The sequence below is a fragment of the Cygnus olor genome, chromosome 8, assembly GCF_009769625.2.
Source record: "Cygnus olor isolate bCygOlo1 chromosome 8, bCygOlo1.pri.v2, whole genome shotgun sequence".
Lineage (NCBI taxonomy): Eukaryota > Metazoa > Chordata > Aves > Anseriformes > Anatidae > Cygnus > Cygnus olor.
In genome coordinates this window covers 15,825,607-15,838,973 of record NC_049176.1, presented here as the reverse complement: position 1 = coordinate 15,838,973, position 13,367 = coordinate 15,825,607, and the positions used below count along the sequence as shown (strand labels likewise).

Sequence of the window (13,367 nt, the reverse complement as noted above, 5' to 3'; positions counted from 1 at the left end):
AGTATCAGAAAGAGTAAAAGGAAAATTCTAAATCCATTAAGCTTGTAAAGTAACTGGACTATGATACCTCTTTATTTAAATATGTATATACATAATCCTTGTTTAAAAAAAAATAAAATCAGAAGAGTTGAAAACGCTGTTGAACTTGGCGTGCTGAAAAGTTGTCTGAGTCTCTTACTATTTTAAGTCTAAATATTTAACTTCTGATGTTTGGAACAGAAATTAGTGGATTTTTTAACATGTTTAATACTACTATGTGTATATTTATTTAAAAGAGCCTGGTGTATTTTCTTTTCTTTTTTTTTCCCCCCTCAAAAGTGTTTGCTGATGAAAGTTTTGGAAATGAATGCGTAGGTTTGTGTAAAGTAGCAGCCGGCACCGCTATGGCCACACCTGAGACGGCTCTGTGGGTTGTGGCTCCAGCTGCTTGGTACTATTCCACCCCTTCTCACACCTCGAGGCGTGCTGGCACGACCACATGCACAGTTGCTTTCCAACCTCTGCCTGGACTAAAATAGGCACTGGTTCGTGTTTCAGGGAAGGTTCAGCCTTGGAGGGAATCTCTGAATGTCATCCTGTAGCAAGTGCCTCAGTCCTTGCTTCAAGCAGGACCAGTGCCAAGGTTAGTTCCAAGCTGCAGCCAATGTATTCTTAAATTCTCACAAATGAGAAACGTTGTCAGTTTGAGAAATAAGGGCAAGGACTTGCTGGTGAGCCCTTTGGCTCCCTCGTGGCCAGAACAGCATGTCTGGTGGCAGCTCTGAGATGTCTGAAATGCACGTTTTGCCAGTTGGATTTAGTTGTGCTGGGCAGTTTCAGGAATGGGATACCTGAATGTCTGACCTACTGTGACTCATGCTCATGTTTGAGCAAATAATTAAGTGTATTTCAGCCTAGGAGCTTGTACAGTGTGTGTGGCAAGCAAGGATGTTGCTCTACTGGAGTTATTTCTGAGTGCATTGTAATGACTTTCTGGCACAAATTGTCTGGTCAGTAAGCAGGCAGGAGATGAGTCAGTGGCTTTTCATATGGGTTTTTCATGTTGTGGTGGATTTTTTGTTCTTTTTGCTATAACTCTCTGCCTGGTTTTCAACACTGCAGGAACAAGACTTGTTGTGTTTTTAAGCCCCAGCCATTTGTCTTCAAATTAGTTGTGGAAAACAGTCTGCAAATGGATGAGCGCAAAGAGCAAGATTGCGTAAGCCCCCTTTTCCAAGGACGTCAGGCTTAAATAGCCAAGTCTTTCAGATGAAATGATGCAGTGCTTTTTGCTGGCACTGGCAGGCTCATCTTCTGGCTCTGGTAAGGGAGCCATTCAACTTGGAGGTTGACCCTGGTTGTAGAAAATCGACAGAAACTTTTTGAAACAGACTAAGAATAGCACAGGTGGGTTTTGTTTTGTTTTTAATGCTATGGCAACGGAGGGAATGGAGAAACCCTTTGGGTACAAATGAATTAAAATGTATATATATTCTGTAATGTTCATCCATCTCCCTGACTTATCTTCCAGTTTTCTTCTGTAAACGACATGAAGCAACTAGGCAAATTTTATGAAGAAATGGAATCATATTTACTAGATCTTAACTTGTTTTCTTTTTTTTTTCAAATGCTGTTAGGAACAGGAGGGTGACAGGAAATCAAACCCAAGGAGATTCATAGCGTTTGTGGTTCTCATGTTTTTCTCATGTCTTTTGGTTCTTTTGGGTGTCTCCAGCTTTGATAGTGGCAGGTGTGCATGCTCCATAATTGCAAAATTTGTGCCTTGGAGTTTTCTTGTGCCTGTAGAGTGAGTCAGTCTGAAAGATTGCAGGTGTCCTTGTAATCCCGTGTTTTCTTTGAGTGGCTGGCAAGAGCAGCCCTCTGGCTACGGCATAAATCGCACAACTGGCACTCATTAGTGGAAGTGAGAAAGGTGTTTGATCTGCCTGCACGGGCTGGGCTTCTCCCCTTCGTAGCGCCCATTGTCATGTGACTGGTTGCTTTCCTCTTGTAGCCAGAGGGAGTAGAAAAGTCACAAAGGTAAAAAATGATAAAAAGTATAAAGTCATGGTGTGTTAGAATTTTTTTCAAAAACTAATGATGAAAAAAAGGCTCACAGGGGGTTTCTGTCTACACTTTGTTCCCAGCGCCCGACCTCCAAAGATCCCGTCTTCCTTGCTGATAAAGTGGAAAAGATCTGAAGTACTGAATAGCTGAAAACTGAAGTAGATATTATTATGATGAAATCTGCTTAATATTTTGAGTTGGAAAAATGAGCACAAGAGCATTGTTCTGTAAGACTTAATTTAAAAAAAATGCTGTGAGGGATGCAGATGGATAGTGAACTTTGTCGGCAAAGATCTGACTGATCTTAACAGGTTGAGATTTCAGTGAAATAAATGTCCAGACTGATGAATAAATATGAGTTTTATATTTATTCTGTATCTTTTCTCCCCTTGCCAGCAGCAGTTAATAGAAAGTCTGTTGTTCCTTCTCCCTAGAAACTTTCCGCTTTGTTTTTCACTCTCTACAAAGTGTCAACACAAAAGCAAACTTTCTTTGGCTCACCAAAGCCTTTTTTCTTGGCTTTGTAGCTTTAGGAAGGATCCTGACTGGTGCAGACCAGACCAGTTGATTTCTTTTAGTTTTGTCGCTGCGTCAAATCCTGATGGAGATGGGCTGCCTTAAAAGAAAGCCAAACTGAGGAGCAATCTCTGCACTGCCACTGAGGCTGTGAACGTCTTGGTGCTGTCAGAACAGCCAGAAGGAGCCTTTCGGTGGGACTCACCTCCGTGCCAGGCGAGGAGAGCCGGAGATAGTCAGTCTGCAGCCAGCTGCTCAGCTGCACAGCCAGCGCAAGAGCCACAAGAGCAGCGAAGTGCAGGGCAGCCGTGCCTTGTCGTGAGCCTTGTCTGTCAAAATGTGCTGTGTCTGTCAAAAAAAAAATGTGCTGTCAAAATGACTACTGGTACAGTGCTCGCTTGGTTAAAGCAGATGTCAGTATAGCTGTCCGACTACTTGCTGCCGATCCCAACGGCAAGGGGCTGGTGCAGGCTCCTCCTGCTTGGTTATAATGCTTGACTTGAGAGTCAGCTAATGGGGAGGTTTTTCCTACCTCCCTCCCCAAAGTGAGGAGAGGAGATGAGTCAGCAATGAGCATAACCAGGGGGCCATCACTTTAGAGATGATTTGGAGGCTGCTACTTAATGGCTATTACATGGTCAGTGCAATTTTAGGTCAGAATGTGGAGTTTGATCCTTGACATTGGTGCCAGCTGTTGATACTGCTGTGTTAGATTTTAGATTGCATCACATTTCTTCTCATAGCTGGTGTCCAACAGTGTTGTCAGGAAAAGAAGTTAAACCTCATTCGCATGCATTTTTCAGGCCCAGTACATATCTGGAAATGGATTATAAAAAGTATGGAAGCAGGAAAAATGCTAAGGAAGCTCCTCTGTTCATCGTCAAACAGGTGAAAAACTCCATATAGTGTGATGTGATTGTTGATTGATTTTGCTTTCCAGCCTGTTTGAATTGACCATGTTTCCACTGTTCCTCTGATTTCGACTTTGTATGTAGCAGTGACAGCGGAGGTGTTTGCTGGTGACCAAGAGGAGTGTGTGGCTCTCTCCCGCTTTCAGCTAGCTTTAGGGCCAGTGGTTTTCCTCTTTAAGTCTGAAAGTGCTATCACTGCAGACCTTAGGGTGAGAATTAAGCACTCTCCATCTCAAATTAGAAGCTTTTAAAAGAAAGCTAATCAATTATTTATCGTGACACTTGTACCATGTCTTCTGCAGTGTAGCCTCTGGCATGTTGCAGTGCTGCAATACAAATGATGATGTTAATATACTTGTTCTCCGGCCTGAGGGTTTTGCTGACGGTCTGGCACCAGAACAGCTGCCGTTGTGTTAGCAAGCGTGAGCATGCACATTTAGGCAAGATGGTACCTGCACGTGATGATCTCTGCTGTGGGCCGCTTCAATGAGCTTTTTACGGTGGTGGAGCTGCGTAACGTTGGAAGCAGGCCTTTCTGCTAAGTCCCAGTAAGTCCAAGATCTCTTACGTGTCTTAATCTGCTGCAGTCTGATCGTGTGCTTGAGCAGATTTTGGGAGGGGTGTGTGCTTAGCAGCTTCATGCATTTCAGTAGTTGAGATGATAGTTAATTAAATATCTCAGCTCCAAAAGCACTCAAGAGTGCTTAATTCAAGGCAAACACAGAATAATAATGTTGGATCTCTGTTAGAACAACTGACTGATAACAGCACACAACAGAAATCCTTGTCTGAAGGACCTGACTTCTTGTATACCTGGAATTATTCTAAATAATAGTGAAAATTAGGTCGCAGAGAAAAATTTCCTTTATTTTCTACTGGCACACTTTTCAACATTGCTTCTTTGTTGAGATGTGTTACTTAATACCATAATTAAATTCATATCTCAGAGTATTTTAAGTAAAATGCCCAGACAGGGTGGTGCAGTGCTTGGCAGACGTGGAGCTGACAGTCTGCGGCGCGGTCATGGTGGCTTCTCCCTGCTAGCGTGGGGGCGAGGTACTTGCTGCTGCTCTCATCCTTCTGATCCATGCGGAGCAACATATCTCCTGTGTCAAGTAAACTGGATTTTTAGGGGACAGTATATACGTAGTAAAAACTGGAGTTGGAAGTCTGTCATTTTTTTTTTAACACCTTCAGACCCTTGTTACTTATTAGACGTAATGATCATGTCTACTTTTTGTCAGGCTTTTTTTTCCCCTTTTTTTTTTTTTTTTTAATAAGGTGGGAAATCTAATCTCTGGTCCTGAAGAAGAACAAATGCAATAATCTTCACTGCACTGCTTTTCTTGCTCTCCCCCTAACAATTAATTAAAGCTTATAAAGTAACCTTGTTCTCTTGAGAGGTTGACTCTTTTCATGTAGAACTCGATGAATTTGGGACTAGATATAACATACCTGGTGGATGCAAATAGAATCTGTATTTGGCTGCCAATTTGAAGGGTCTGGAAATACAAACAGATTTAAAATATATATATGTATGTATGTATGTATATATATAAAGGAAGAAGTCATTTCTGCTTTCTCCACCTAGTAGAAATGTCAGCTACTACAATCTTGCCTCTTCTATGGTTACTTTTTTTTTTCCAAATGTACAACACAATCTAGGATAAGCTTTCCTGATGTAAGTCAGGCATTTTTAGAGAGACAGGGATGACTGTCCCCTCTCCAACGTGAAAATATTTTCTGTTCAGAAATACCATTTGCTGTCATTTTGACCCGACTTCCTTTGGCATGAGTGCAATCAACATGTGTATTAGTTTTGCTTATCTCTTAACAGTAATCCCAGAATTTGGGGGGAAGCATTCAGTTTTCTCTGAATTTGATTGGGAAACCTTAGGGATGTGTATCCAGGAAGAAAAAGAGAGGCATTATAGGGTGCTTCCAATGTATGTGTTCAGCTGTTTTTCCTGTGTGGTTGCATGATTTTGACCTTCCACTGGTTAGGAGCTAAACCTGTTTGACCCGTACGCACGTGTGAGTGCGGGTCTCCGGAAAGCTGCAAATGCCACCCGCTGTGCAAAACGTTCACACCACGTAGCCCAAACTTCATGGCCTTCAGGTCCGTGTCACTTTTGTTTAACGCCCTTAACTGATATTTTGGAAAGTGGCTGAGTGACTCCTTCGATTTTTCTGGAGTGGTGCAGTGCATGGGGTTATCTGTGTCCAACACCGAGCAGTCTGCTAGCAGGGTGCATTCCCGCTTGCACTGTATTTCTGCTTTGTTGGCACTTGGGCCGCTGAGTCTGAAGGGACCCTGGAAGAAAGTCTGCTTGGGGGAGGAAGAGCTGCCCTTGGAGTCAGGTGTACCTGACCATGCAATGTGTTCTTTTCTGTTCCCAGCCATGTCTCAAGCTGTGCAGACCAACGGAACGCAGCCTTTAAGCAAAACCTGGGAGCTCAGTTTGTACGAGTTGCAAAGAACGCCTCAGGTAATACATGCTGAAGAGCTGGCCTTCATGGCAGGACTTTTTCTTCATTTTAAACCTGTTACAACTTGATGTTTAAGATTTTCCTTTAAGAGTGCTAACTGCCTGTTTTAATTGACAGCATGTTTTTAAAAACTCCACCCAAAACTCCTCCTCTCTCGTAATATTAGAAAACTATACTGATGTTTGATCTGTCTGTCTTTTTCATTCCTTTAGCAATAGGGGTGTGTGTGCTTGATGTGGCTGTGTATGTCTCTTGTTTCATCTATTTTTTTAATGTAAAAGAATAGTAAAACATGCAATCTCTGTGAGAAAGTCACTAAATTTCATTAAAGAACTTTTACTTTATTTTACACTAGGAAGCAATCACTGATGGCTTGGAGATAGTGGTGTCACCCAGGAGCCTGCACAGTGAACTGATGTGTCCCATTTGTTTGGATATGTTAAAAAACACCATGACGACAAAAGAGTGTTTGCATCGTTTCTGTGCTGACTGTATCATTACAGCCCTCAGGAGCGGGTATGAAAATATCATTACAGGGAAAAGGGATTTCGCTTCAGATGAAAATATGATCAAGAAAATCCTGCAAATCTTGGGTGTTGATGAGTAAGAGTTATGTGCCTGTGCATTGCACATTTCTGAACGGGTAGCACACCTTTCGTGTTTCATTCCCTTGTGTTCAGCCACCTGTGGCAGACCAGATCAGGCCTTAAAAAACATTCAAGCTTAACTGAAGCAACCTATGCTGAAGTACAAATCATTTCTCTTGTATACCTCAATTACAAGTTCATATTTTCTCAAAAAGCGATAGAATTCTGAAGTAATCAACAGCAACTTAGCCAGTGATTTACATATCTATTTCCGTCTTCAGAGGGCACACTTAATTTGCTGTGCCTGTGGAAATTCTGATGAGTGGTTAGGAAAAATACTCTTTTCATTAGAGAGAAACAAGAAAACTGTCCTCAAGACAGTCCGCATTTCCATTATTGAGGCCTCTTCCTTTTACAGGGGGAAAAAAAAAGCCGTACAAACCTAATGCATTAGTTAAATGAGACCAAAATGGTGGGAAGGATAAGACTGTGTTTTAGTTTTGCCAGTAATTAGTGCTTGAACTTCAGAATGGGTTCCTCAACCTTTGTTTCATCCTCCTGTTACATCCTTTCAGAGTCCTCTGAAAGACGATGCCTTCGATATAACTTCCATGCAAAATGCATCTTTTCTAGGTGAGAATCCAGGCAGAGGGTTAAGGGAAGAAACAATTTGCAGCATAGAACTTTTGAATTCTTCAGTCTAAATACAGCTTGCTTAAACACACTTTAAAAATTGAAGCAAGGAGATGCGTGGTTTATTTTGTTTAAATATTTTGAATTACTTGATCTGTCAAAGGATAGAAGCCCTCTTCCAGATTTACTGTAAACGTTGAGTCTAAGAAATGCAGCATTGGGGCAGACTTCTGTTATTGCCATAGACTTAGTATTGTTTTCTCTTTTTCCTCGTGTCTAGCAACAAAGAATGTCCCACTTGTCGTAAGAAGCTAGTGTCAAAACGATCACTGCGACCAGATCCCAATTTTGATGCTCTCATCAGTAAAATTTATCCAAGCCGTGATGAATATGAAGCTCATCAGGAGAGAGTGCTAGCAAGAATCAGCAAACACAATAACCAGCAAGCTTTAAGTCACAGCATTGAGGAAGGATTAAAGATTCAGGCTATGAACAGGTACGTGATGGCGTAGTTTGTCCTCAGGTCAGTCCGTCTGCCTTAATGCTAGAAGTGCACCACCTGTCCTTGCTCCCTGTGTAGCAAGAGATTCCTCTCTTCTTCTGTGAAGGCTGCTAAAATATCTTTTAACAGTTGTCTATGAAGAGAAAACTTTGTATCACTCCCTGTAACATCTGTGGCAGCTAGATGCTGTTTTATGAAATCACATATTGTGTCTTTAATAATAGACTGTAATGCAATAAATCCTGTACAAGTATTGCCATTACGTGTGAACAAATGCATGTAATGCCAGGATGAAAGTATTAGTTGCAGCTTACCTCCCAAGACTGGAATATGTGGTGTTTACACACTCTTGGAATTGTGTGTGTGCATTTAAACTTGAGAACTAGCTGGGAAGGAGACCCCAGACATTGTTGTAGTGAAGAGTGAAAACTGAGTGACGTTAAAAACAATCTTAAAACATGCCTAAAATAAGTTTGAGGGATAGGGAAAAATCCAAAGTCTTGTATATGGTTATCTTTATATAAGAATGATTTTTTTTTAATTTCTTTTTTAAACTCTGTCTCAGAAATGTTTAGTGCTTGTGCATGTATATACTTTGCGGTATGTTAGCCATGTCTAACTTCTGGCATTACTGAGATGGGGAGAGGGAGGAGCTGTATGAGTAGGCTGGGCGTGTATATTGGGTGAGTTCCGAGTGCGGATTAGCTTCATTTCTACATACTTATCATCAGGTTACAGAGGGGCAAGAAACAGCAGATTGAGAATGGCAGTGGAGCAGAAGATAATGGTGACAGTTCGCACTGCAGCAATGCCTCAACACACAGCAATCAGGAAGCAGGGCCTAGTAATAAGAGGACCAAAACATCAGATGATTCTGGGCTAGAACTGGACAATAACAACACAACTGTGGCCATAGACCCTGTAATGGATGGTGCTAGTGAGATAGAATTAGTCTTCAGGCCTCATCCTACCCTCATGGAGAACGATGACAGCGCACAGACGAGGTAAATGTCTTCTGTTCCTTCTCGTGTACTCTGCTGTTATCTTCTGTCGCTTTTGTTTTCTTGTCTGTCGCTTCTTGGGGCTTTTTAAAATTAATTTGCTGCGGTTGTACCACCTCCTTTTTAACTACGTGCACGTGTGGTTGATGGTACTGCTCAACTACTATCAAAAATAGTGTTACAGTAGCAATCTGTTTTAAGCTTTTGATCAGAGATAAAGGTGGTTTTAAGGGTTTCTAGCAATTCACAGTAGATATTGGGATAATAGTATAATATCACGATGATATAATATTTACTTCTTATAAGATTATTTGGGAATAAACAAACTTTGCATAAGTGTCAGCAGTGTTTGGAGCAGCTTTGTGTCAGCATGATTTGTAGGCTAGAAGCTTTACCTGACATTTTTTTTATAATCCAGTGTGAGCAGAGACTGCAAATTTTGGATCAGAGCAATGAGCAGTCTTGTGGAGTTTCCTCAGATCTCTTCCTGGCTTTTTCTTCTGATGAGACATTTCTCTGTGGTGTCTAAAAATATATTATAAGATTCAGCCAGCTTTTCTTTTTGGTTTGGAATTGCAAGGGAGTTTTGGGGGTTGTTCTGAAAGGCAAAGAGAAAGCAAAGCTTTTGGGAGAGGCCTCTGCAGCATTTGTGTCAGACTTTAATTCTTGCATGAAGAATTAAAGAGGAATTGATAACAAGGCAGTAAGGAAGAGTACCTTGTACAAGGAGCACAGGTGCAGAGAGTGGTGTCACTCTCACACCTTATGGATTCATGTCTGGGCACTTCAGACTGCATCTATGTGCAGATTTCAGCAGTTGTGAGCAGTTCTCAAAAACCCTTAGCAGCCTGCTAGTAGGCTTTTCATTTCAAGCAGATGACAGGACAGCACTGTTTTTGACTTACAAAGAGCTCAAGGCCTGTGGGAGGAGTGTCAAAAAGATGTAAGGACTCTTCGGAACAATGTTATTTGGTAAGCTGCATGCATGTCTCGGGTAAAAGCAATTAGTACTCTTATTTGTGAACTGTCTTTAAAGGCCTTTTCACACTCGATGCTTAATGTTTGGGGGTTTTCCAGACGTCTTTTTCCCATACGCATAACACGAGTGTCTGATTAACTTTGTGGTTGTTGGTGCAGATACATCAAGACCTCAGGCAATGCCACCGTTGATCACCTGTCCAAGTACCTAGCTGTGAGATTGGCTCTGGAAGAGCTTCGTAGCAAGGGAGAGTCAAACCAGATGAACCTTGACACGGCCAGTGAGAAGCAGTATACCATTTACATAGCTACTGCCAACGGGCAGTTCACTGTAAGTAGAAGTGATAAGAGTGATACTGAGCATCAGTACGTTTTTGATAAAGATTTGATTAAAATCCACGCAGTTGGACTTTTCCTGAGTTGATGTAGGGATAAAATTCATAGCACCAGGTTGCTTATTCAGAAGCAGATAGTTTGCTTTGTAGGAAAGTGTATATCGCCAAAGCTTGGCTAGTAGAAAAAAAGGCATATACATTATTTGGGAGAAATATGGTGTGGCCAGCAACTACTGACTTCTTCCAGGTGAGGACCTGAACTTTTATTTCACAGTTATAATTGAAGAGGGGAAACATCCTGTCATCTGAGAATCTTCTTTGAAGAGCAGATGGCACTTCCTAGAAGCAGGAAGTGTCTTTTGAAGGGTGGCATTTCTCCGCTTTAGCGTAATCTTATACTCCAGTATGAAAGAGCTGCTCTGAGCACAGTTAGGGAAGAATCCCTCCTCTCAGCTGCTGACTTCAGAGAATACAGATACAACAACAATCCAGTTGCAGTATTGCCCTGAACTCTGAGCCTGGTCTTATACTTAGGCATTTGAATAAAGTAAGTCTTCTGGTTAAGAGATACACAGATGCTTCACAATAAGAATCTATTTTGAACAGCTTTCAAACGTGACTGCGGAGTGTCCCTTAGAAAAAAGTAGATGTTTCTGGTGTAAATACACACCTATTACTCTCTTTGTCTACAGACACAGGAAACCTGAAATTCACTTCATTTACAATTATATTCATTTGTATATAGTTAGCAAAACAGTTTTCCTGCACTATTTTAGTGAGATAGTCAGGAGTCCAAAATAGCTTGCGTTGCTGCTCTTTGACACTGAGTGTTTAGCCATAACTTGTTCCACTTCACCAGTGACTTCTTTAAGTCAGTGCGCTGCTCTAATGTAAGCTGTTTTCTAGTGATACTGTACTACGTGTGCAAGCTATCAGGTCTTCTCTTTTCTGTTCTGGTGTTCTCTTCCAGGTTTTAAATGGGTCATTCTCCTTGGAACTGGTCAGTGAGAAGTACTGGAAAGTGAACAAACCCATGGAACTGTACTATGCACCAACAAAGGAACATAAATAAGCTGTGCTGGAAAACTGAGATGGGACTGTTTTTATAGCTGACTTCTTCAATATTAAGAGCAGGCACCACCATCATCTTCATGGACGATACATGCGATGCCTTCAGGCTCTCTCAGTATACTTATTAATATGATTAGACAGTATTCTTGGTTGTATTTAATTTAGACTTTTTTTCTCTAAGAGACTAAATGACCTTCTCCAGTGCATTCCAGTGTTTGACATGCTTTTTTGTTCCCAATGCATGATAACTGAACGAGTGTTCCAGTTTGGAATGTCTTAATTTTGTCCAGGTAAATCTGGATTTCTACTACATTTGACACAGTTATAGTAGCCTCTGTGAAGTATTGAGCATTGGATGGCTAAGTAAGTCTATTCAATAGTAACATATGCCAAGGAATGTGTTAAATGTTGTAATTTGCTAATGGTTATCCATATAAAAGATGGTAGAGAATTGATTTTCTGATGGTCTTGCAGCTAGAGATGATCAGATTCCTGAGGAAAGACTTATTATTCAGACAATTTCTTGTGAGCAAATACAGCTATAGTGAGAAAACTGACACTTTAAAACCTTGCTGTTTACTGGGCTTCAGTGCAAGGTGATTCGTGAGATCGATCTGCTTTCTAACACATAGTTCAAACAAAACCAGAAAAAAGCAAACCCAGAGCCCTTCCCTGTGTAGAACATCCCAGTCTTGATTCACGCTGCAGTTTCCCATCTGGCCCTTGTTGCAGTGATGATCCTGTCCTCACAAGCTTAATTAAATGAAATCTTCTGGAAGTTTTACAGCCCTACTCTGTTCCCTGTTATAACAGATTTTTATTGTGAATGTATCAGTCTTCTGTAAAGAATTGTCTTGAAAACTTCTGTTGAACATAAATCCTCTAAATTCCAGCACACTGACAAAATGCACCATCAAAATACTTTTGCTTTATAGAATTCTTGCCACCCCAGCTGTGAGCTTATCTAGGCTTCAGTTTGAGTAGGGAGGACTTCAACCATAAGCTGCTCTAAGATTACTTTTTTTTTTTTTTTTTGCGCCATAGCTTTAACAAATGTGGCATAGCACTTTGGAAGAAAATTTTAGTACTTGACAAAGTTTACCGTTTAGTGTCTTAAATTTAGGTTCAAGTTTTAAAGCTTGGCAGTAGGCTGTTGTGTGAAGTCCAGTAGCTGCTGTTCATGTGCATGTTAAGCTCCTCTTCCCTGGCACTGGACCTTGCTGTCACTTCATGGGGGCTGCTGTACCTATTAGCATCCCGTCTGAGGGGAATTGTGTTACTGCGAGATTCCCGTTGCTCTAAGACTTGCTGATGAAGCCTTCATGTGCTTGCATCTGAAGCTAGAGGCAAAAGAGTTGCTGTAATAGGTGAGAAGCAATATACCTGAACCCATGTGGTATTGCTCCTTTGTCTTGTGTGTAGTTAGACTGAGCTTTTGGCATGTGGTACGTAAGTATCCAACTGCTCGGGGACTCTCTCAGGAAGGAACTACCCTTCCATTCCTTCTGTCTTTCAAGCTTAGCACTTGTAAATACGTGTCTGTTCTGACTGCTGTCATAGTTCAGCTTTATCCCTATGTGAAAACTACACAGGCTTCTTTGAATAATTATTTTCTCTGACTGGAAACACCTGTTTCTTTGTGACAATGAAACTGAAGTTTTCAGGCCCCAGATCACAGGGGGTTAGTTTTTAATTAAATACTTTACTCATTCCTTTCTGGTGAAGTGTTGCATTGTATAGACTATTAGTGCATGTCCACTGAATATAATCCAGGGGGGCTGGGGGTGTTGTGATTATAAATGCTTTAAAATTTATGGGGAAACGTCTAGTTTAGTTGCAGCATACCTGCCCATTGTGATAGCTAAGGTAATGTCCAGTCCCTTAAGCAAGAGAGGTGTTCGTGAAGCTGAGCAGTCTGTTTAGGAACTGTCTGTCACTTTGTCCCCAGTTCTTAAAAAAGTGTGGGGGAATGTGAAGCTTTTATTTTTCATGTTCATGTTGTAGTGAATTTACTGAATATTTATGTTCTTTAAATATTATATATAATGTAGTTGTTTGATTAAACCATTGATTGCACTGCGACTCATTAGTGCTATAAACTATTTTATTTTCAAAATGACTTTACTATTCCATCTTTTTAAGCCATGTTACTTTAAGTACATGATGCGTGTTAGGTACGGGTAAGCTCTAGTATCCAACTACAATCACGCTGAAATTCTTCTTATAAATTAACAATAAAAGCAAAAGTTATAAATGAACTAATGGAAATTCCAATGCTGCTGCTTCTTAAAAACAAA

At 40.9% G+C, this 13,367-nt stretch overlaps 1 protein-coding gene across 6 annotated transcripts in view; it reads left to right on the top strand.

Annotated features, from left to right (window-relative positions):
* Positions 1 to 13,367, top strand: part of RNF2 (ring finger protein 2) — a 24,605-nt gene extending 11,238 nt beyond the window's left edge. For 4 of the 6 annotated variants that reach the window (XM_040566454.1, XM_040566458.1, XM_040566453.1 and 1 more), the window contains 6 exons: positions 5,874 to 5,962; positions 6,319 to 6,479; positions 7,464 to 7,679; positions 8,417 to 8,689; positions 9,824 to 9,995; positions 10,970 to 13,367. In XM_040566454.1, coding sequence (XP_040422388.1) covers positions 5,876 to 5,962; positions 6,319 to 6,479; positions 7,464 to 7,679; positions 8,417 to 8,689; positions 9,824 to 9,995; positions 10,970 to 11,071 — 1,011 coding nt within the window. In that variant the 5' untranslated portion in view covers positions 5,874 to 5,875 and the 3' untranslated portion in view covers positions 11,072 to 13,367. Of the gene's footprint in view, positions 1 to 3,247; positions 3,683 to 3,749; positions 4,022 to 5,873; positions 5,963 to 6,318; positions 6,480 to 7,463; positions 7,680 to 8,416; positions 8,690 to 9,823; positions 9,996 to 10,969 lie in introns of those variants that run through there. The other 2 variants (XM_040566457.1, XM_040566456.1) reach the window with 2 other exon arrangements.